The sequence below is a fragment of the Notamacropus eugenii genome, chromosome 1 (assembly GCF_028372415.1).
Source record: "Notamacropus eugenii isolate mMacEug1 chromosome 1, mMacEug1.pri_v2, whole genome shotgun sequence".
Classification (NCBI taxonomy): domain Eukaryota; kingdom Metazoa; phylum Chordata; class Mammalia; order Diprotodontia; family Macropodidae; genus Notamacropus; species Notamacropus eugenii.
The window spans coordinates 226,799,089-226,823,543 of record NC_092872.1 but is presented as its reverse complement, the minus strand read 5'-3'; the positions used below and the strand labels follow the sequence as shown (position 1 = coordinate 226,823,543).

Sequence of the window (24,455 nt, the reverse complement as noted above, 5' to 3'; positions counted from 1 at the left end):
CTGCCCTCTCATCCTGCTCCTCATTTTTACCACATAGCTTCCTTGTAGGTCTATCCTACTTTTTGTGAGTTTGGTCTGTTTTTCCAAACTGAACTCTCAGTACCCTAAACCAGACTCTGAATGCTTGAGGGCCAGGGCTATATCATGTCTCTGGTACCTATATCATACTGCACAGTGTCCTGAATTGAGTTAGTCAACGTCTATGAAAATGAGGAGGGGAGATGGGACCCAAATTATTGGGCCAGTGCCTAGTCATTGTCTTGGCAGATATTGTTCACTGAGCACCTACTGCAAGGGTAGGTGCATACCTAGGCCTTAGGATCTCAGGGTGATATTATATTAGATGTCCTGAATTCTTAAGGAGCCCATAGATAAATTGAAATGATCATTAAACAGGCTGTTAATAGCAATACAGGGTAACAAACTTTTATTCATCCTAACAAATATTTATTAATACTGTGCTAGTATTCGATGCATAAAAAACTAATCTAAGAAATGGTTCTTACTCTTGGTGACTCAAATGGAATGAGGCAAAAGACATGGATACAGATGATTTTAATAGAGGGCAGAAGGTGCTAAACTCAAATGAGCAGCCCAGGTAAGATGCTATCTGAGAGATCACCAGTAGCTTCGGGAATGTGAGATAACTCCATGGAAGAGCTGGGACTAGTAGGAAGTTAATAAATTGGCTTCAAGTGGCAAGTTTCCTGACTCAGCCCCAGCTACAGCACCTGCCCGTTTCCTTTTCTGCTTTGTTGCTCCACTCTCCAGGGGCTGGTGATCATGAGGCCTTTTTTAAGGATAACTTTAACCCTGGGGTGGGATAGGAAGGATTTCCATTCGCATCCTATATGCAGACTGGTGTTTGGGCGTGCTGAACAACCATAAACCAAGTACTGAACCTCCCTAGTCTTGTCCTCCATTTTGGGTGCACTCTGGATCCTTACTCTGTGTGGTACAGTGGAAAGATATGCAGATGCAGAATCGTAGTCCCACTCACTGCCTTCTGAAGCAGCCTCTTCCACTTTTGAATAGCTTTGATGGTAGGAATTTTCTTGACATCAAGTCCAAATTTGTTTCTTTGCTACTTCTATGCAAAGATCCCAGATCTGACTTCTGGGGGAATTAGAACAAGTCTAATTCCTCTTTGTCATGACAGCCTTCCAAATGCTTGAGGTCTTTTCCAGACTAAATAGCTCTAGTTCTAATTTCTGGTGTTTCCCCAATTCCTATGACAAATTCTCTCTTGGAGAAATGGCTCTGAGTCTAGCCTGGGTTAGGTACTCCTACAAAGTGATGTTGGGTCAGGAAGTTAATTTCTCTCTCACCTTGACATAGTCTTCTAGAGAACCCAACCCTGAAAAGTTGGGTGCTGGTGGTGGTGGTGGTGGTGGTGGTGGTGGTGGTGGTGGTGGTGTGTGTGTGTGTGTGTGTGTGTGTGTGTGTGTGTGTGTGTGTGTGTGTGTGTGTGTGTGTGTGATAATGTCCACATGAGGAGATAGCCATCGCTCCTGCTCCCTGGACCCTCATAGGCCTTGGTGGCTGTCCTCAGCTAGTTAGCAAGACTTAGAAGTTCCCTCTGATGTGCTGCTGGAAAGGAAGCTGCCATGGAGATGAGTCATCCTTGTGGCAGCATCCAGAATATGTCTTAACTCTATCATAATTGGTTACCTCTGGAGAGGAGGCTCAAAGGCAGGAACAGACAACAGATGGAAAGGATTTATCATTGAAAATGAGGGGGAAGGAGGAAGACATGGCTAGAAGTTTTATAGGCAATTCCCTTTATTAATGTCTCTGTGCTAGAGAGCACAACAAAGCCTGTTGGTGATTTGCAGCTTTTCTCATCCTTCTCACATGTCTTACCTCTCTCTTTCTAATTCCCCAAATGCAAGAAAGCCTCAGTGGGTCTGAAAGTTACCTGGAAAATGTCCAGTAAATGTCAGTGTCAATTAGTTTCACTTCAAGCTCTTTTCCTACTATACTAGTGACACTGAGGGCAGTGCTGAAAGATGACAATCATTGTGACATTTGGAGAGCTTAAAAAGAAGTTGATCCAGAAAATGAACTGATGGCCCCTTGATCTCCTCAGACTGAAACAATGGAGGTCTGTGCATTTACACAGGATGTCCCCTGTGCTTGGAATGTACTCCCTCTTCACCTTTGCCTCTTAGAATTCCTGACTTCCTTCCAGTTTGGTTCAGATGACATCTTCTATATGAAAGCTCTCCTATTCCCCTCATTTGCTACTATCCCTCACCCCCAAAGCCTCATATCTATTGTGTATATACATACATAATACATGTTCATCTTACCCTCTAATAGCATATTAGCTCTATAAGGGCAGGGACCTTTCCACCCTTCCTCTGTCCATCCTTCCTTCCTTCCTTCCTTCCTTCCTTCCTTCCTTCCTTCCTTCCTTCCTTCCTTCCTTCCTTCCTTCCTTCCTTCCTTCCTCCTTCCTTCCTTCCTCCCTCCCTCCCTCTCTCCCTCCTCCTTTCCTTTGTTCTCTTCCTTTGTTCATTTGTTTATTTATGTTAATCTGTCTGTCTGTCTGTTGGTTATATTCTGTCTTTGTATCCCTAGTACCGTTCCTGGCATACACTAGGTGTTTAATAAATATTTGTTGATTGATTATGTGAAGTGTAGGGTCTTTAGTGCTATTAGGCACAAAAATTCCACTCCATGGCTCCATCCCATTTCTACTTCTAAGTGACTTTGCATAATAGTTGATATTTTTTTAATTCAATTCAACAAACATTTATTAAGTGCCTACTACATACCTCATAGAGAAGCAGTGTGGTATGGTGGATAAAGGACAGATATCTGGGCTTCTGATGAATACTGGCAAGAGACTTAGCCTCCCAGTGCTATAGATAAGTAAAGTCAACTAACATTTGTTATACACCTAATATGTGCCAGGACAGCTGGGATGGCGCAGTGGATAGAGTAGTGGACCTAGAGTCAGGAAGACTCTGCCTTAGTTTAAAACTGGCACAAGACACTTACTTACTAGCTTGTGACCCTGGGCAAGTCACTTAACCCTATTTATCTTAGTTCCTCATCTGTAAAATGATCTGGAGAAGAAAATGGAAAACCATTCCAATATCTTTGCCAAAAAAATCCCAAATGGAGTCACAAAGAATTGGACATGACTGAAATGACTAAACAATAATACATGCCAGCACCGTGCTAAGCATTGATAAGATTTAAAGCTTCAGTCAATATGGAGTCATTGGAGTTTACTGCGTAGGAGTGACATGTTCAGATCCGAATTTTTGGAAAAATCCATTGGGAGCTATGTGGAGTATATATTAGAATGAGAAGGCTGAAGCAGAGAGACTGTAGAGGATTATTCCAATAATAATCCAGCAGAGGAAATGAGAGAAGGGGACAGGTGTGAGAAATGTGGAGATAGAATTAAAAAGTTATGGCAACTGATTGCATATGTTAATGGAGTGAGAGAGAAAGCAAGAGCTTAAAGATAATATTAAAATATAAAAATATTGAAAAATAAGGTGACTACAAGGCTGTTGGTGCTTTTAACAGTAAAGGAGAAGTTTGTAAAATGGGTAGGTTCAGGTAGAAAAATAATGTAGGAAGGAAGGAAAGAAACAAGCATTTATCAAGCACCTACTTTGTGCCAGGAACTGTGTTAAGTATATTGTAAACATCATCTTTGATCTCATGGCAATCCTAGGAGGCAAGTGCTATTATTATTCCCACCTGAGAAAACTGAAGATAAGTGATTTGCTCCAGCTTGCACAGCTAGCAAGTGTGCAAGGTCAATTTTCAACTCAGTTCTTTCTGACTCCAACCCCAGTGCTTTGTCCACTCTGCCACCTAGTATCCTCCAATGTCGTGATATTTGTGGAGTCCCAAAAGCACTTATACAACTTCTTTGGGTAAAGGTTATTTTAGGTTACATCTACTTTGAGAGGTCTACACCAGACTCTAAAGGGCAAACATGGGAGCTAGCATAGCTGAGAGAGGGGAATGAATATTGAGGGATAAGGGTAGATATGACTGTGTTGGAGATAAACCCAATAATTGGCCATTTCTCAGCTATTACATCCTATGTGGGATGCTCCTTATCTTCCCACCTGGTTGATCCCACCTCCTTTAGGATCAGACCATGGCCCCCTGAGGTGAGGACATGTCCATCCAACCCCTATTTCCAATTTTAGATACCACTGTTCTAATGCATTTATCATGTGTAATAGTGAAAGATAGTTATTTGATCTTGCTTCACATCTCCCTAGAAGGCTATGTGCTCCATGAAATCAAATACTGTGTTTTGTGTGAACTCTTTATCTTTCCCTAACATGATCTGAAGGCAGTAGGTGTTTAACAAATGCCTGAATAGCCAAGCAGGTATTATCATCATCCTCATTTTAGAGGTGAGAAATGGAGACTCAGAGAGAAATGAAAGGATTTGCTAAAATGTCACACATTAAGTAGGGGAGTGGAGGCTGGAACTTGTCTCCTAATGTAAAATCCAGACTTTTTCCATTATACCATGATAGCTCTCTAGAGTGTCTGCCTATACCAGTCTTAGTTGAATGGCTATGTTTTCATGACCAGAGCATTGAGGGCTCTGTAGACCCCATGATTTAGCCCAACCTGTAATCTCTTTCATCCTCGGCATTCACAGAACCAATCCATCAGCTTCAGGGGAGTTTCCAGCAACTTGTTACCATTTGTTGGGAAAGTCTAGAGCACAACCTAGAAATTCGAGGGATAATAATGCCTGAAGTAGGCTCTCCATAGAGATTCATATTCTGTGATTTGCTGACTTTGGAGTCTTTTTTTTTAAGAGATGTCCCCTGCCCCTGATGATTCACTATCTTTGAATTCATAAAGGGTACCCTCCTCATCCCTGGCCTGGGCTTGACATCAGAGTGACAAAAAAAATCTCATCATAAAAAATGTCCATGGATTGTAGAGAGGGGGCATGAACAATTGTTGTCTCACTGAGATTAACCAGGTCATTAGCCAGCTCAGCCCTGATGATTAACCCCTCCGATCAATCGCCATGCAGTAGGTCCTGAATAAATACTTGCTGACTGTATGTGCCTGAGGGTCACTTCAGTGGCACCTTATGAGTATACTGAACTAACTCTGATTATTGCCTATCTTCATCTTTGCCATGCTAACGCCCCAGCAGCTGATCCCTGGATTTTTAATGTCCTTTATTTTAAACTGAGGGTATATCTAGGAACCTGAGTGCAAAGCAGATCTGTGTTGAGTGATCTTTGGCTAGTACACAATCAAACCAGGGCTTTCTGCTACTTGAGATGAAAAAGTTTGAGAATTTAGAAAACAAGCAAGAAATGAACCTGATAGTAATCTCTCCTGGATTTCAGCACTGAGCTGTTTTCTCCCTCATTGTACAGAGTGAAACTAGGTAGATGGGCTTATTTGACTTCTTTTTAACAGCCAGAACTTGAATGACTCACCCAGTTCTTTTGGGCATCAGAGTTCTCATCTGTAAAAGACTGGTTCACCTCTGAGGATTTTTCTAGTTCCCATGCTTCATAATTCTAAAAGGAGGATAGGTTGGCTCTATAAAGGGGCAGACTGATTTGTCTTGCCCAATTTCTTCATATAATTTGGATCAGGAACTTTATCCTATTGATCTATGAAGCAACAAGCATTTATTTAGTACCTACTATGTATCAAGTACTTTGTTAGGCACTGGAGACATAAAGATTAAAAATACAGTTCCTGCCTCCAGGGAGCTTACTTCCTATTGGGGGAAATAACATCTACCTATATGCAAATTCAAATTATATACAAAGTATATATAAGGCCATTTCAAATTAGAGAATACATTTGTAGCTTAGGATAAGTAAAGCTTTATGTAGGACTTATCATTTGAAATGAGTACTGAAGGAAGGAGGGGATTATACAAATTAAAATTAAGGAAGGGTTTCATTCCAGGCACAGTAGATAAATTGTGTAAAGATACAGAGGTGAGAGATGAATTTTTGAGTATGAAGAACAGTAGGTAGACCAGTTGGCTAGAAAGTTGAGTGATTCAGAAGAATTTTAAACTTTCCAAGGATAGCTCGAACCAGATTGTGAAGGACTTTCAATGCCAACTTATATGTTATGCTAGAAGCAAAAGGGAGCGACTGGAGTTTATTGAGCATAGAGGGGATGATGTGGTTGAACCTGTGCTTTAGGAAAACTTTTGTCATTGGTATGGAAGATGAACTGGGTAGGGTGGATACTTGAGGTAAGGTGACTAGTTGCAGTACCATTGCATAGTACAAGAGAAGGTTGTTTGATGTGAAAGAAGGGGACAAATTGGAAAGATGTCATGGAGGGGGAATCCAAGCAGGTTTGGCAGCTAATTGATTATGGAAGTGAGGGAAGATGGAGACTTGAGAATAAGTGAAGTTGCAAGCATGGTTGTACACTTGACACAATTGAGAAATTTAGAAGGAAAGCTAATTGTTTCCCTTTAGATCTGTTCTGTTTGAAGCATCTATAAGACACACAGAGAAATATCAGATAGGTAATTTGTGATGCACAATTGGAGCTAGGGGAAATACTAGGAATAAATACACTTGGAAGTAAGGAATACCCTTGGGATACTATAAGAGTTGAGAGGAGGGGAATAAGGTATGGGTGAGCCCCTTCTTGGGAGATTTCCTTTCTGGAGGGAGTAGGGGAAACAGATGTGTTCAATTCAATGGAGATCATTTAGAACCAGAGTATTAGCATATAGCCTCAGGGCTGATATAACTGTTATGCCTCCAATGCCCTAAGCAACTCAATTGTCTGCCAGCTGGAAACCTACTACTGATACCAAAATATCCTACTTGTTGGATAAAATTTGGTTTTACAGACTTTCACCATAGTTTTCATTATATTAGTACATATTAACATCGTGTTTGGAGCAGGATATTAACTGGGACAAGAAAGATTCCCCAAACATCCATAAGAGTACATTTCTGAACAGGTTGACCTATCACCATTGGGGGAGGAGACATATGTAGAAACATATGTGCCCAAGAACACACGTAGGGAGCATGCATTGCTAGGGCAATTTACATCACTGAAACTAATGATGATTTCATCATATTGTTTTTTGTTGCTTTCTGCTGGGTTCCTCCACACTAATATTGGGTACCCCTATAGAACTATGACTATAACCCATTGCTGCCTACTAGTATTTGGATATTTTGTGTCTTCTTTACCATAAGGGTAAAGGTCTTTTAGTTTTTAGCTGGAAGTCCCCGGGGACTACCTTAGTTTTTTTGTTATGCAGATCCCAGCCAGATATTCCTAGCCAGCTTTCTACAGAAGCTCTTAAGTATTAAGTCTGTATTTTGGGTCATTCATTTTAAATTCTTATTGGACATGAATAAGAAAATTCCTTCTATAACTCCTTTCCATTTCTATGATGCCACCTGTAGTTTATGAAGATTACAGGCTCTCCTTGAAGAATTTTTAAAGAGTCTGGTGACCGTTCCCACTCCTCCACTCCAAGCAAGCAACCAGGCTGCTACACTGTCTACCTGTGCATTTTTGTTTTTTGACTCTCATTTTTGCAAATCTGAGGCACTTATTCTTGTTATGGATGTTTCGTGTTTCAGATCTTTCATGAATCTCTCTAATTTCATGTGAAAATATACCTACGACACACTTTCAGCACAGCCACTGATTCTTTGTTCACATGACTATAAACAGAGTTCCCAAACCATTCTCTCAAACAACCAATCAAGATTCACTAACTTTGAAGCTACTTCTAGATTTCCTCAAATACCCCCTAAAAACTGCAAACTTCTACTTCCTTTACAATGCTACTGAACTGTGAGCTTGTGAAGGAAATCTTCTGCAAAGGGAACAATTATGTATTTTCCCCCTTCAGTACCACAGAATCCTTAACTCGAGTATAGGCACTCAATACATATTTGTTTATTGATTCACTCTTTTTGAACATTTCTTTTCCCTACCCTTTTTTCCTCTTTTTTAGTACGCCGTTCTAAAGCTGCAGATGAAGAACGGAGACGGAAAGCTCAGAGAGCCCGAGATGAGTACCGTCGGCACTCACTCCGAGCAATTCAGAAAGGAACAGTTGCTGGTCTCAGCAACATGTTCCAAGAAATTGGCTTGTACAATGAGCAGGAGGCAAAGCTCAATAACCAGCATCCTAACCCCACTCCGCCAAAGTCCCTCCTTGTCCCAGTTAGGTAGGTATGAGGCAATCAATTAATTAAACTAGCATTCATGAAGACCTTCCTTGTGGCAGGTACTGTGCTAAGTGACAGACCCACAAAGGTCCAAACAAAATAGTTTCTGTCCTCAATGTGCTTAATTCTAGTGGAGGAAACATGACCCTATGAAGAGACAATTGAAGTGAATTTATTGTTGATTGAATCTGTTGTCACTTCTTTACATCACATATTTTACTTACCAGGGATTTCCAAAATCTTTAATTTTAAGTTGAAATATTGAAGATAAAAAGATTGGTCAGAGGTACAATTCAAATGTATCCTTCTTTTAAAGAAAGTATTGTTTTGGTATGTGCCACTCACAATCTATGTCTGCTAAAAACTGAAGACTCAGAAGACAGTCTTCCATTAACATTTTGGACTGGAAAAGAAATAATATGGAGGACAAACTGGCTAAGGCTTACAGTAAAACTTATAATAATGTAAGTTATGGTCCAGCAGTCTAGAAATACGTACCTCACTGCTTGTGGGGACTATTTTTTTGAAATGTGTCAAATTCTAGTGTATCTATTGCAAGTCAAAGTTTTTCCCAGAAAGATTCTGGTACCTTTTGACTTCTCATAAAAACTGGTCTTTCATCTGTTCCCAAATACATATGAAATGCCCTAATGGAACTTATGCAGGCCTAGCTGTAAGGTAGCTTTGTATAGTTAACAAAAACTCCTCTGAGCTATTAGGATAATTCCATAAATGTGATGACCAAGACAGTTCAGCCAGTACATGAAATTAGTGTTGAGGGTCCTGGCAATGAAGACTGGACAGTTCCTTTATCATTTCTCCACCCACTGTCTGCTCCATCTTGCCAGTGTCAGTCATTGTGGCTGTGATGTGTAATTGGGGAGTAAACTCAGAGGAGCTTGTGTCTTTCTCTGTTCAGAAATATTTGACTTTGAGGGGTAATCTCTTTGACCTGCTGGACTAAGTTGCTGAAACTCACTGCTAATGTGAGCTGAAATTCCTAGCTTGATGAAGAATCAAAGTGAGCCATCTGAAGGAATAGCAGGCTCTTGGACCTTGCCAGGTTGCTGACAGGCCACCTCTCAGAGCAGTCTTTCTCATTATTTTTATTTTTGTGAGATGCTTAAATCATTTGGTCTTCATGGAGACAGAGGAAAAAAACACTAATGAAGGCAGTAAATCCCAAAGACAAGTAGCTATAAGTCTGGATAGCAAAGTCCCAACTCTCACTAAATTAGGTCACTGGCTAAAGAGTGCCATGTTTAGTAGGGCATTGGTGATTTCTTCCTCCTCCTTGGGTCTGAATAGAGGCTTTGAGAAGAATGTGATATTATGACATGGTGCTAGATGCTGGTCTTTAGCCCTTCCCCCTCAACCTTTCCAATATTGCTCAAATATGTCTTCACTCAAGTACATTATGGTTTCCTTATCTTTTTGATGTCTTTAGTGGATCCTTTCTCAAGTCAATATGCTGTCCTTAAGTACCACAGTCAGTTTTTGGGTGTGAGGGGAATCTCTTAGTTCCTTTCCTGCCTCCCATTTCCAACTCTGATTTTGTTATGTGAAGCATAATTGATAATGATAATTTTTTTCTCTGTAGGGAAAAATAAGAAAGTGAGACAGGGTGGGATGGTATGGAATAAAGTTTTTTTTTTTAATAAATCAATCTTCGCTCCTTTTTAAAAAATAGCATTTTATTGATGCCTTTTGCTTTTTACATCACAGTGATTTCATAATATTCTTTACCTGCCCACCAAGAGAATCCTTTCTTGTTACAAACAAGAAATCATTTCAGTAAAGCTGACACAGCATCTACACTCAGTGATGACATACGCTGCATTCCATGTCACTACTTCCCCATCTCACATCACATCTAACCTGAGTTCAGTTACCTTTTACCATTATTTTCAATGATATAATCGCAATCATCCTGTGAACTGTTCTACAAGTTTTACTTCCCTTGTTACACAATAGTTCATAAGAATATCTCACTCATTCCTTTAATCTTCCATGTAATTTTCCTTTCTATGAATTAAATGTTTATTTTTTGTTCATTGATTCATTCATTTATTTTATATGTTTTGTTTCTTCTATCATCTTCATTTCCATATATACTCCTTCCCTCTCTTACTTAGAGCGCCTTCCCTTGTAACAAAATAAAAGAGAAAAGAATAAAAAAAACCATCAATAGATGCAATATTCCATTCGCACAGTTTCCCACTTCTCCAGTGAAGACAGAGAGGTACATTTTCTCATCTTTGGTTGTTATAATTAGACTATATTTAGTCTCTTTGTCATTATTGTTTTCCATCTATATTGTTATCACCATTGTATATATGGTTTTCCTGGTTTTGCTTACTTCACTTTGCATCAATTTACGTATGCTTTCTCATGCTTCTTTGTATCCATCATGTTAATTTTTTTAACAGCGTAGTAATTTTTAATTACAATTCATTGGCCCAATACATTTTTAACTCCACCTTGCCTCCATCCATTATAGTCAGTGCAAACTTAGAGAAATAAGGCAAATCATAATAATCACAAGGAGAGAGGTGAATCATGTGGAATGCTAATTCTTAATATATTCCCAACACTGGAAGTATTTTGGGTATTTTTTGCCTTTGGAAAGATTTCTCCTTTTACTTTGCGCAATGACTTCATATTAGAGTTCATTGAGGTTTGTGGATCCTCAGCGAATGCCCTGTGCTGCATATTGATGTCTATTTTTTTTCAGGGCCTGGGAACGGCCTCTTCGTCCAGTCTCTAGAGATGTCATCATTCGATGGTTTAAAGAAGAGCAATTGCCCCGCCGGGCTGGCTTTGAGAGAAACACCAAGTCTATTGCCCCTTGGTTTCATGGTAGGAATGTTTTTCATTTCTTGAAGGAACAATTTAATATATTTGTCTCTATTCCTAGATATGAGCAAAAGTGGATCGATGACAAAATTCTCAAACAAGGAAAGGGTAGGAGAGTACCTGAAATGCCTGGTACTCTTTTCAGTATGCGAAGGTAGCCAAAGCTTCAGAGGTTAAAGCTGTTCTACTGAAAGAGGTCTAACTAAGGAGGGCATCCATGGTTTTGTCTAAGATGACAACATTTGCTATTATCCACAGAATGTTATCTCTATATCCTATGGTGTAGCCAATAGCCTGACTTCTATCCCCATAGGTATTTGCAGGGATGATAGCCCCAGGAGAATCCAAGAGAATAAAACTACTAGTAATGGAGGTCAGGAAAGTAGTGGGAGAGCAAAAGAAACTCTTTCTTTCCCCCTAACTATCCAACTCAACCTTCGTTCTCTCTCTATCTTATCATTCCTTCAGTTCCCCTCTTCTTTCTGAAAACTTCCTCTGTTGCTAACTAACTCTTCATTCTTAATGTCTTTTTCTCACTTTCTTTGACTTCTGGTGCTCAGTGAAGCCTGAGCATTATCTTCAAGGCTGGAAGTCTCTATCAGATAGATTCTCCATCATATCAGGCTAAGAGGAAGAGATCTCATACTCATTCCTCACCATGGCTACATTCAGACCCTCTCACTGTCTCATCAACTACTTCTCTTGCTTCAAATTTACTACATCTTTTCCTGATCTTTGTTTGCTGTCATTTATGTATCTCTAAGTTACTGTTCCTCCTCCCCAGTAAGCTCAATATTGAATTCTGCTTGATGGCAATCCTTAATGGCTTTGAATTCCTCCATTCCCATGACTCTATAATCCTATATACCTCGATTTGAATATAGTTTTTTAAGTGCATAGATTCAATAATACTGTCAAATTTAGTTAGTTAGATTAAAAATTCCATTTTTGTTTTTTTTTAAAAAGGCAGTTCATGATTGTGATTCAAATCTGAGACAAAACATAAATTTAGTTGTTTGGATCAACTCATTAAGGTATCTGGTTGATATTTTGCACAGATCAAGTTTTGAGAAATAAATACTTTAAGTATTGAAAATGCCAGCCTTACATTCTTATTTGATGACAGCAGTGTCAACAAAAGTTAAGGTAGTTGCATAGTCACACCCAGATTTGTGAAGTCCACAAAGCTAGGGGAATAGTGTTTGGATGGATAGGCTGCAACCAACATGGTGAAAAGTATAGTTATACATTATTCAAATTATTTGTATTTTAAAATTATTTTTATTTCATTACATATTTCCCAATAACATAAAAAAATTAACAATCAGTTTTTAAAATGCTGATTCCAAATTTTCTTCTTCCCTCTTATCCTTCTCTTCTCCCTGAGATAATAAGCAATATGATATGGATTATATGTGTGCAATCATGCTAAACATTTCCATATTAGTTATTTTATGTAAGGAAACTTGAACAAAAAAAAGAAAGTAAAAAAAATAGTATGCTTCAGTCTATATTCAACAACATAAATTTTTTCTCTAGAAGCAAACACGTTTCCTCAAGAGTCCTTTGCGATTGTCTTGGATCATCGTATTGCTGAGAATAGCTAAGTCATTCAAAATTCTTCATCAAACAATATTGTTATAACTGTGTACAATATTCTCCTGATTCTGCTCATTTCACTTTTTATTGGGTCATGCAAGTCTTTCTAGTTTTTTTCCTGAAATTATCTTGCTTGTCATTTCTTATAACATAATAATATTCTATCACGATCATATACTATAGCTTGTTTTAGCCATTCCCCAGTTGATGGGCATCCTCTTGATTCCCAATTTTTAGCCACCACAAAAAGAGCTGCTATAAATATTTTTGTACAAATAGGTCATTTACTCTTTCTTTAATTCCTTTGAGATATCACTCCAGTATCTTTGAAGAAAACTCCAAACTGAAGCATGAAGAGAAGGATACTACTACAAAACTTAACTAAAAAACAGCTTGTTTTCAAGATCACCACTTTGTAATATAGTTTGAAATCTGGAATTGCTAAAATGCCTTCCTTAATTTTATTTTTCATTGATTTCCTTGATATTCTTCATCTCCTGTTGTTTCAGATGAATTTTGTGATTATTTTTTCCTAGCTTTATAAAATAATTTTTTAGTAGCTTGATTGAGATGGCACTGAATAAGTGAATTCATTTAGGTAGAATTGTCATTTTTACTATATTAGCTTGGACTATCTTCGAGCAGTTAATATTTCTCCAATTTTTAGATCTGTTTTTTATGTGAAAAGTATTTCATAACTGTGTTCATATAATCCCTAGCTTTGTCTTGCTATATAGACTCCCAAGTATTTTATATTATCTGCAGTTACTTTAAATAGAATTTCTCTTTCTATCTCTTCCTATTGGTTTTTATTTTTTGGTAGTTTATAGAAATGCTGATGATGTATGTGAGTTGATTTTCTTTTCTGCAACTTTGCTGAGATTGCTAACTGTTTCAACTAGTTTTTTAAACTGATTCTCTAAAATTCTGTAAATATACTATATGGTCTACAAAGAAGAATAGTTTTGTTTTCTCATTGCCTATTTTTATTCCTTTTCTTTCTTGTCTTATTGGTATAACTAGAATTTCTAGGACAATATTAAATAATAGGGGTAGTTATGTTGTGCAGTGGATAGAGTGCCAGGCCTGAAGTCAGGAACACTCATCTTTTTGAGTTCCAATCTGGCCTCTGACACTTACTAACCATGTGACCCTGGGCAAGTCACTTAACTCTGTTTGTCTTAGTTCCTCATCCATATAAGGAGTGAAGAAAGAAATGGCAAACCTCTGTAATATCTTTGCCAAAAAAAAACCCCAAAAACAAAAAAATCAAAGCCCAAAAGGGGTCACAAAAAGTTAGATATGACTAAACAAATTGAGTAATAGTAATGATAATGGACATCATACTTCACCCCAATTTTCTTGGGAAAACTTTAAGTCTATCTCTTATGTAGATAACGCTTACTCTTAGTTTTACATAGATGCTACTTATCATTTAAAGGAAGGCTCCACTGATTCTTATGCTTTTGAGTTTTTGTTTTTTTCTAATAGAAATGGGTGTTGTAGTTTGCAAAAGACTTTTTCTGCAACTGTTGGAATAATTCTTTGGTTTTTGTTGGTTTTGTTTTTGATGTGATCAGTTATAATGAGAGTTTTCCATTTACTGAACCAAACCTTATAATCATGACATAAATCTCACCTGTTTATAGTTTATGATTTTGTGACATAATGCTGTTATCGCCTTGCTAATTTTCTTTAAAATTTTTGCGTCAATATTCATTGAGGAAATTGGTCAGTAGTTTTCGTTCTCTGTTTTTGCTCTCCCTGAGTTAGGTATCAAAATAATAATGTATTGTAAAAGGAATTTGATAGAATTCCTTCTTTATCTATTTTTTCAAATAGTTTATATAGTATTGGGAACAATTGTTCCTCAAATATTTGGCAGAATTCACTTGTGAGTCCTTCTGATCCTGGGGATTTTTTCTTAGGAAACTCATTGATGGCTCATTTAATTTCTTTTTCAAAGATAGGATTTTTTAAGAATTTTATTCCTTTTCCATTAATCTGTAGAGAAATAATTTTTATAAATAGTAATCCATTTCACTTAAGTTGCTTTATTAATTATACATGGTTAATGGAATGTAATCAGGCAAATAACTCTCAATAATTGCTTAAATTTCATCTTCACTGGTGGTGTATTCCTCCTTTTCATTTTTGATATTTGCAATTTAGTATTCTCTTTTATTTAAAAAAATCAGATTAACTAATGGTTACTTTTTTTTAAAAATAAAACCAACATCTAGTCTTTATTTAATGAAGAAAATGTTTTATTTGGTCATTTTAAAAAAAATTTTCAGTTTTACTAATTTCTCCTTTGATTTTCAGGATTTCCATTTTAGTGTTAGTTGAGGATATACAACTTGTTCTTTTTCTACTCTTTCTCTCTTTTTTTCACGTATATATTTAGAGAGATAACTTTTCCCCTAAGTACTTCTTTGGTTGCATGGAGTTGCTAGTTCCCACTTGCCTAGTTCTAATTTTTTAAGGAATTATTTTCACCAGTGAATTTTTGTACTGCTTTTCCCATTTGGCAAATTCTATTTTTTATGGTGCTGCTACTTCTGTCACCACTATCTATTTATACCACTGATGTTTTATCCACATGGACTCTTGGCCAACCTCCTCCCTCATGTTGCAAATTTCTCTTTCTGATCTCCTGTGTTATCTTGGGCTAGAAAAAAATGGCTTGCTTTTACCTTTTTTTGGCTCTGATACTCTCAAATTTGATTTGAGGTGTTATTTTAAGATTATTTATAGGGGAATCCTAAATTATTTTTAAATCACTTGCAAGAGTACAAGGTGGAGAAGACCTTATTTCTGAAAATAAAAATATCCTATTGGTGTTAACTACATTTTTAATATGAGCTTATAGTGTGATAAAGATGCCAAAAAGTTAATGCAATACTGGATTTTTTTTTTAAAAGTGTATCAAGAGATTATGTCATATAATGGTCAGAAAGCTGGTCTTTGAGCCATAAAGACCTGGAATTAAATCTGCCTCTCAGATGGGCTGGGTATGTTACCCCATACAAGTCACCTAACTTTTCAGGACTTTGGTAATTCTCTCAGGGATGGGGAACCTGTGGCTTCAAGGCCACATGTGCATGGAGAACCTGTGTCTAAGATGACATATAAGTTGCAGAGAAGGTGCAGACCTGAATTGGCAGTTTTCTCACCTGGGATTTCCTTATACCAGTGGAATTTCATATCCTTAAAAAATGTACGGATAAAAAAGAGAGATCATAATCACTATATTTTATTCAAATCCTATCATAAGTATTGTGTTCAATTCTGGAAATCACATTTTAAGAAGGACATTGAAAAACTGAAATGATTATAAAAAAGAGGGATCAGGAGTTTAGATTGGTTGAGATAACCGACTGCCTTATCCTACTAATGAACGACAGCTAAACAGGCAAGAGTTAATATCTAGTAAATGTTGGAGAAGATGTGGGAAAATTGGAACACTAATATGTTGTTGGTAGATTTGTGAACTTATCCAATCATTCTGTAGCACAATTTGGAACTATGTTATTAAGTCTGTATCTCAAAGAGATCATAAAAAGGAGAAAGAATCCACATGTAAAAATATATTTATAGTGGCTCTTTTGGTGGTGAAAAAAAATTGAAAATTGAGGGGTTACTCATCAGTTGGGGAATAGCTGAACAAGTTGTGGTATACAAATGTAAAGGAATATTATTGTGCTATAAGAAATGATGAACAGGTGGACTTCAGAAAAACTTGGAAAAATTTACATAAATTGATGCTGAGTGAAAGTGAGCAGAACCAGGAGAATATACTGCAACTTTGTGTGATGACCATCTTTGATAGACTTGGCTCTTCTCAGCAATACAGTGATCTAAGACAATTCCAAAAGACTCATGATGGAAAGTGCTATCCACATAGAAAGAGAAAGAAATATGGAGTCTAAATGCAGATAGAAGCAGACTATTCTCTCTCTCTCCTCTTCTCTTTCTTATAGTTTTTCCTTTTTGTTCTGATTCATCATTCACAAGATGAATAATGTGGAAATATGTTAAATATGATTGTATATGTATAGTACATAAAGTTTGTATCAGATTACATGCTATCTTGGAGAGGGCAGAGGAGAACGAAGAGAAGGAGGGAGGGAGAAAAATGTTTGGATCTCAAAATCTTATAAAAGTTAATGTTGAAAACTATCTTTACATGTAATTGAAAAAAAATGAATCACTAATAAGTTGAACCAAAAGAGCTATGCCTGGCAATTAGGACCATCTATTCTAATTAAATTCATTTAAATTCAGAAAGCTATCTGTTAAGTGGCTTCTCTTGACACTTTCCCAAAGTGAAAGGTATTATACTGCCAATCAATGTGTTGTGTGTCAATGAAAATATTCATAATCACAGGCCAGGTTTTGTGCTAGAACACATCCTGACATGAGATCTGTGATCTGGTGGAGTTGAGGCCCATTCTTCATTCTAGCCTGGATCCCCAAGTGGCCCTCTATCTTCCATCTTTGAGCCCTAATGTCTGATGAACTATTTTCTCTGAGATTTAAGGGCCATTATTCCTCCTCTAATTCCAGGGTCTCTTGCTTCATCTCTTCTGGGATGCAGGAAATAACATAGATTTCTCACTTCTCTGCTACCCTGTTCCTATAGAAGAAGCATGGAACTCCTTTTCTAAGGATTCACCACTAGGAATTGTAGGGAAAATATGAAAAGGTTAAAATGACTAGCAAAAGGGGGAAATAAGACAGACAAACAAAAACTCAGCCACTTACAAGCTCATGCACATACACAGGGAGCTAGGCTATGATTCTTGGCTCTCCCCTCCCCTTTTCCCACATTGACTTGTTCCCTATTTCTGTACTTCCCAGATTCTTTGGGGCTTTACTTCAATGGTTAATTCAAGCTTCCAGGTTCACTCATTCTGACTTTGTTACATAAATATCATTATCCCAATTTTATATTTAAGGAACCCAAAATGATTGGTAGTAGAGCTAGGATTAGACCATGATTTTCCAAGGCATCAGGAAAGCATTAATTCGTCATTTCCAGTGAGTCAGACATTGTGCTAAACACCAGGGTTATAAAGAAAAGAGCCATTTCCTCTACACCATGCTGAATCTGTGAGCCTTTGGGGAGTTCCAGCAAGGCACAAGGCACTATACAAGTGGATCTCCCCAAATTTAATAGTTGCTCTCCCCCTTCAACTCCCACCTGTTTCCATGAATCTATCAGGAGCCCAGGTAGGTAGTCTGTGCTGTCTTAATGTTACAGAAAAGTGAGATGAGCAATTGGTTTGAGTTCAGAAGATGTGGAGAGGAATGCCCTGAAACCAGGGGCCCTTCCATTGCTATGAAGGCAGGAGCCTTCTTTGGAGCTAATTTGTTTCCAAATTTTGTTTGGTTTGAAACAGGAAATATGACAGCAGAAATGGCTGTAACTTTTATATGAAGGTGAAGAGATTTCACATTCACTTTTCCCTGGAACATGGCCTAGTCACAGTATAGCTGTGTTGTTTGCTAAGGAACAAAAAGGATATCTCCTGTGGCTTTGATTGAAATGAGACCCAGTACATCAATAAATTGGTTTTATTGTTGATTTCCCCAAACTCTCCTTGTTGATCATTCCTAATTTTTTTCAAAAGGACGAAACAAAATCAAACCTTGACCATCACCCACCAAATTGCAACTGCTTTGAGGGAGATGAATCCATTATCTTGGCTCTGCCAATTACCAGCTGCGTGACTGTGAACAAATGATTTGACCGCTCTGAACCTCAGTTTCCTTATCTATAAAATGAGGATAATTTATCACCTACCTGGCCAGGTTGTGGTGAGGAAACTTCTTTGTGAACATTCCAGTACTACACAAGTGTGAACTATTACTATTATTTTAAAATTAAATGTGTTATTAGAAGCCCAAGTTTGAATATGGACACAAGCAAACTTAGTAACTATATTTAAACAAATGAATCAATAAAATGAATCAGTTTCAGATCACTAAAACAATAGTTACCTTAATAGAATGCTTTAAAGTTTACAAAGTTCTTTACATATATACATATATATATATATACATACATATATAAACTCATCCATCCCTCTGAGTCTTCATCAGAATTCTTTATCCATTTATTTTCAATCACTTTCCCCCTGGTGTGTGTCTACTCTATTCTTTTGGTTCTGTATTCCCCTCCCCCCAGTGTTATGTTCAGTTCTTGCTGGTCTTAAACACTGTTCAGTAAGAGCATGTTATTACTAATATGTTCGTTGCAATGTTGTTGTTAGCGATAACAAAGATAACTATAATAATAAGGTAAAAATCAGAGCAGAAGCTGGTCATTTTTTTATATATGACATCTAAATGCCCAGTTATTCCTTTTTGTCTCTTCTACCTGTTGCTCCAAGCTTCTGGCCTTCAGAGAGAAAGTAAAACAAAGAGGATGTGACTGTGGGGAAGAGAAAGGGAGGGATGCTTAATGACTATGTTAAGGATTCTGATGACTGACGCTTTTAGAAAGATGGCATGCAGTAACCAAAGGACATTTCTCTCTCTGTAAAATGGAGATTTTCTTAAGTTTTGCTTTGCCCCAAATGTCCCCAATGGGAAAGTGGGGGCTGTTTAGTCTTATAAAGAATGGTACAAATATACAACTTGTAACTGATTATTTCTTAGTGCAATCAAGAGAAAGTGAATGGTTGTTGGTAGTTAGACTTGTTGTCAAGAGACAAAAGACTCGCTGGGCCTTGCTTTGGCTCAGCCCTTGGATGTGCAGAGAACTTGGACTTGATTTGGTGCTATGAGCCTCAGGTCTATTGATGAGGGCATCTGTGTGCAGAGCAACGAGTTCAGTTCTATCACTTCATTCTATCAGGTTTTGGCCAGTTATAGCAGGGAAGCACCCTCTAAGAAATCAAAGCAGTGGGGCAACTAGGCCCATGCAAGGATGTCACCGTCACTCAGGCCAGCAGAGCCCTGTTGGTATCCTAACTTGGTTATGGTCAGCTCTCCCATTAACTTATAGGCAGGCCTTCCTGCTTTCATTCAGACCTCCTTTTTTTTTGCCTCATACTTTCTCTTCTGGGTGCTTTCATTTACTTCGTTGAATTGGCATTGGTTTTCCAGCTGCCATGGTTGAGTGTGCTATCTCCTGAAGCTCCCAAGTATGTATGTATGTATGTATGTATGTATGTATGTATGTATGTGGGCAGTTAGCATGGAGGGAAGGAAGTAACAAGGTATGTACACAGGAAAATGCAAAAATGAGAATATTGTAAGTACATAGAAGGACTACAAAGTGCTCTGAGATGAGATGAAGGTAAAATCATTGAGAGTGGCTTTATTTAATTTTGTGTCTTTGCACCCAGTGATTACATTGTGTTTGACACATAATAGGCACTTAATAAATCCTTATTGGTTTATTGAAATGAAGGAGAGATTATTTCCCTCCTGACAAATGATGAAAGTCTGAGAACCACTGGGTACCAGGTGAGGCCCTCTGCTGCCCTCTGCTGACTTAGGCCTCTCTGCCCACCACCTAGTTTTTAGTCCTAATTCCTTTATAGATTGTGGCACATTTGATTTAATTCAACTTTATCAAGAATTAGGCTATCAGAAATACAAAGAAATATATGGCATGGTCCCTGCCCTCAAAGGGCTTATAGGCTGTCTGAGAAAATGAAGCATACATTCCTCAAATGAAGACGAATATGAGATAGGATATAATGAAATATAAGCACATGTGCCATCAGGGACAATATGTGCTTTAAAGGTTCAGAGAAGAGAGGTAGCCATGTAGAGTGCTGGGTCTGGAGACAAGAACACATGAGTTCAAATGTAACGTCATACATTTGTTAGTCATATGATCCTGGATATATAACTTCTTAACTTCTGTTTACCTTAGTTTCTTCATCTGTAAAGTGGAGATAATAAGAGCACTCACTTCCTAAAGTTGTCACAAGGATGAGATGAGATAATTGTAAAGTGCTTAGTACAGTGCCCAGAACATAGTAAGAACTCTATAACTCTATAAAGGTTAGCTATCATCATTATCATGGCAGCAGTCTTTGTTGTCATTGGAGTGGTAGTAGTAGCAGTCATAGCAGTAGTAATAGTAGTAGTAGTAGTAGCAGCAGCAGTCAGGGAAGGAGTGCCCTTGTTTTATCTCTCATACTGGATTGTTAGAGGCAACTGGGTTATGGACAGAGAGCTAAACCTGGAGGCAAAAACACCTCTTTTCATAGTTCTGTCTCTGACACTATTTGACAATTCCTGTTTGTGCGACTTAAAATATGTCTCTTTCTTCTCTGAGCTTGAAGCATTTCTCTAGGATTTATCTACTGTGCAGTAACAATCACTAGAATTTCTCATACCAAAGAAAGCACAGATTCTGGGTCTATTGAATAGATTTCAAGCTCCCTGAGGGCAAGTACATAGATGATACCTTACTCTTCTTTCTAATCTAATCTAATCTAACCTAATCTAATCTAATCTAATCTAATCTAATCTAATCTAATGCCTTGTCCTTGGTGGGACCTTACAGAATATTTGCTGACTGGGTGTGGTTGAATGTTAATGCAGGTGGGGTTGGCTGGAAGGAATGGAAAAGAAGGGTTTTCTAAACAAGGTGTCCACAGCAATAAGATGGTTCCTCTCCTGAGTGGTTCTTAATTTATAATTATTATTTGTTTATTAAAAAGCCTTTCATGATTTTAATGATAATTTAATAATGATAGTGATAGTAACTAGCATTTATATTTAGTGCTTCAAGATTTGCAGGAAGCTTTCTGTGCCTTATCTCATTTGATCCTTGCAGCAACTGTGAAGTAGGTAGTATTATTTTCTCCATTTTGCAGATGAGGAAATGGAATCTGAGAAAGATTAAGTGATTTGACCAGAATCCCATAGCTACCAGGGAAAAATTCAAGCTCAAGTCTTCCTGACTCCAAGTCCAACCCTACCTACACTGTACTACCTATCTGGATCTGCTCATAACTCTTACCTATAAAACTTGTAGAGTTTTAGTGCTTCTGTTTCTCTTGAAAGAGCAGAACTGAATGAGAGTGAAAGTGGGATCCTATCTCCATCAGGTCTGAATGGAGATGGTGGTCAAAGTGGTGGTGTCTTGACCTGGCATGTGCCTGGCACACGTTACTTCAGTTAGGCTAGCTTGCCTGCCCTGGGAGTGGCAGTTGGTTATCCATTGGTGGGGATGATTGGCTCCTTCTCCACAGGAGTCACCTCCTTAGATGATGGCCATGAAAGCCAGGCCAGAGTTGTACCTAGAAAACGTGGAGTCAAGAAGATCTGAATTCAGATCCCTGGGTAAACCTTCAGTTTCTTCATCTGTAAAATGGGACTGATAACAGCACCTACTTCACAGGGTTGCTGTGAGAATCAAATAAGATAGTGTACGTAAACCTTGTAAACCTTGAAGTCTTATACTATATAAATGTGAGCTGTTAACATTTGGAGATCAAGAAACTGGACATAGAACAGTCAAACTGCTGCTCAGGGAAGTTAAAACAAACAGACATTACAAACAATTGTGTGTATAACCTTAATGAAAAGAACAGCTTCCCTCCTCCCCCAACCACTCAATACTCTCATGCTTGTTAATTTTGGGATGTCAGAACAATCAATGATATTATATGTAAAAAAAATGCTTTGAGATCTTGTGAGATATTGGTGGCAGTGCACAGTATGACTGAAAACTCTAAGCTCAAACTGACAAATGGATTTAATCCTTTTATGTTGGATAGGTTAAAAAAAAGGAGAGAAGTGAGATGAATTTGGAGCTTTAAATACTTTGTTTTCTTGTCTTATTCAAGTTCTTCGCCACTGTTTGTAACCCAGGATTCTTAATCCTAGATACTCTAACTGGTTTTCTTTTAGACTGATCTCTCTCTTGCCTGTGTAAGACACCCAGACTTGAGCCGTATTGATCTAGCCTCAGGGAAAAAGCTATTGACTTGTCAGGGATCTTTAGAGGTGGTAATATTTTTTTAGACTTTTAGAGTCAAATGGTTCTGCTCCTAGGGACTCTCTGCTTTAGCACACCATTATTAACTTCATCTTCATCATCATCATCATCATTATTGTCATCATAGTCATCATTTATCAGATGGGGGCACTGGATCAGGCACTCTAACTTTCTTTCCATATTTAAGATCTATGAACCCATAATCACCATCAAGTATGTACTGAGTGGCTCCTACACTCAGAGCACCGTCTGGGGTTAGATAAAAGATTTATAATATGCGATACCTGCCCTCAGGGCAGCTTATAGTCTATTTGAGTAGATAAGACTGCAAATATAAATAAAACTATAGCTAATAATATAGGCTAACATATACAAAGTGCCAAATGAATGGTTTAAATATATTAATAGATTTCTATCTGGTGGTCAAATGACTCTTCAGAAGGGAGGTAGCAAGAAAAAAGTGAGAGATTTTATAATGTGTCATTTAAAGATCTCTGGTTTGATGATTGACAGTGGAGAGAGTACCATGCCTGGAATCAGGAAGACTCTTCTTCTTTAGTTCAAAGCTGGCCTCAGTCCCTTACTAGCTGTATGACCCTGAGCAAGTCACTTAACCCTGTTTGCCTCAGTTTCCTCATCTGTAAAATGAGCTGAAGAAGAAAATGGCAAACCACTCCAGTATCTCTGCCAAGAAAACCCCTGAAGGGGTCATAAAGAGTCACACATGACTGAAATGACTCAACAACAGCAAAGGAAGCTAGACTGACATTTAGCTGAATCAATTATTAATAATTTCTATAAATGTGGTCAATTAATAGAGGCTAATAGAGAGTAAGTAATTCAGCATAAAAACTATCAGGAGGTGCAAAGGTATAGCAAGACAGGGAATACAGAAAGTGTCCAGGAGAAGGCCAAAGAGAGTGACAGATTATTGTATTTTCACTTGAGACCTAGGAAATGTGGGAAGAGAAGGATTCTGCTAATGACCTACAGAGTATATACTATATATGTCTTGTCTGAGAAACTCACCAGTTCTGTGTGCTTCATGTACTAGCTCATTTCCCTGAGGAGAAGGTGAAATGTTCTCTACCTTATTAGAGAAGATTAAGGATTTCACATAGGATGGAAGAAAACCCTAAATGCAAGTTAACAAACGTTTGTGTATTGTTGATACAAAGACAAACACGAAATAACCTGTACTTGTGATCTTATATTCTATTGAAGGAATGTCATACATTCAGAAAAGTAAATGCAAAATAATTTGAAGAGTAGGAGAACATTAACAATATTTTTGGAGGGGATGGAAATCAGGGAAGACTTCATGGAGAAAGTAACACCTTAGCTGAGCCTTTAAAGAAAATAAAGATTCTTAGAAATTGAGGTTAAGAAGAAAATCCATTCTAGGCACCAGGATGGTTTATGCAGATGAATGAAGGTAGGCGATGGAATGTAGAATTCAGGGGAAATTTTTGACTTGAATATGGAAAAAATGAAAAGGAATGACATGAAATAAGGATAGAAAACTATATTGGAGTCAGATTATAGAGGTCCTCAATCTACTAGGTGAAGAATTGTATTTTATTTTAAGAAGCTGTTGAAGGTTTTTGAGCAAAGGAGTAATGTATTCTGATCCAAGAAGAGATCCACAGTCAAAATGATTCTGAGAAGACCATAGGGATCAAAATCAGTATAAAAAAGTTTGATGAGTACAAGATCATGACACAGTGGAGAAGGAAGAAGAAAATCTGAAACTTTGCAAGTAGAAGCTTCTATTTATAGAGTGCAAGACTTGGAATTGGGAGACTGTTAATCAATAAAATTTATTG

General features: G+C 37.7%; 1 protein-coding gene across 2 annotated transcripts in view; it reads left to right on the top strand.

Annotated features, from left to right (window-relative positions):
• SH2D4B (SH2 domain containing 4B) overlaps positions 1 to 24,455 on the top strand; it is a 253,263-nt gene that overhangs the window by 172,221 nt on the left and 56,587 nt on the right. For both annotated transcript variants that reach the window (XM_072627975.1, XM_072627974.1), the window contains exons 6-7: positions 7,985 to 8,201; positions 10,936 to 11,060. In XM_072627975.1, the coding sequence (XP_072484076.1) occupies positions 7,985 to 8,201; positions 10,936 to 11,060 (342 nt within the window). The remainder of the gene's footprint in view (positions 1 to 7,984; positions 8,202 to 10,935; positions 11,061 to 24,455) is intronic.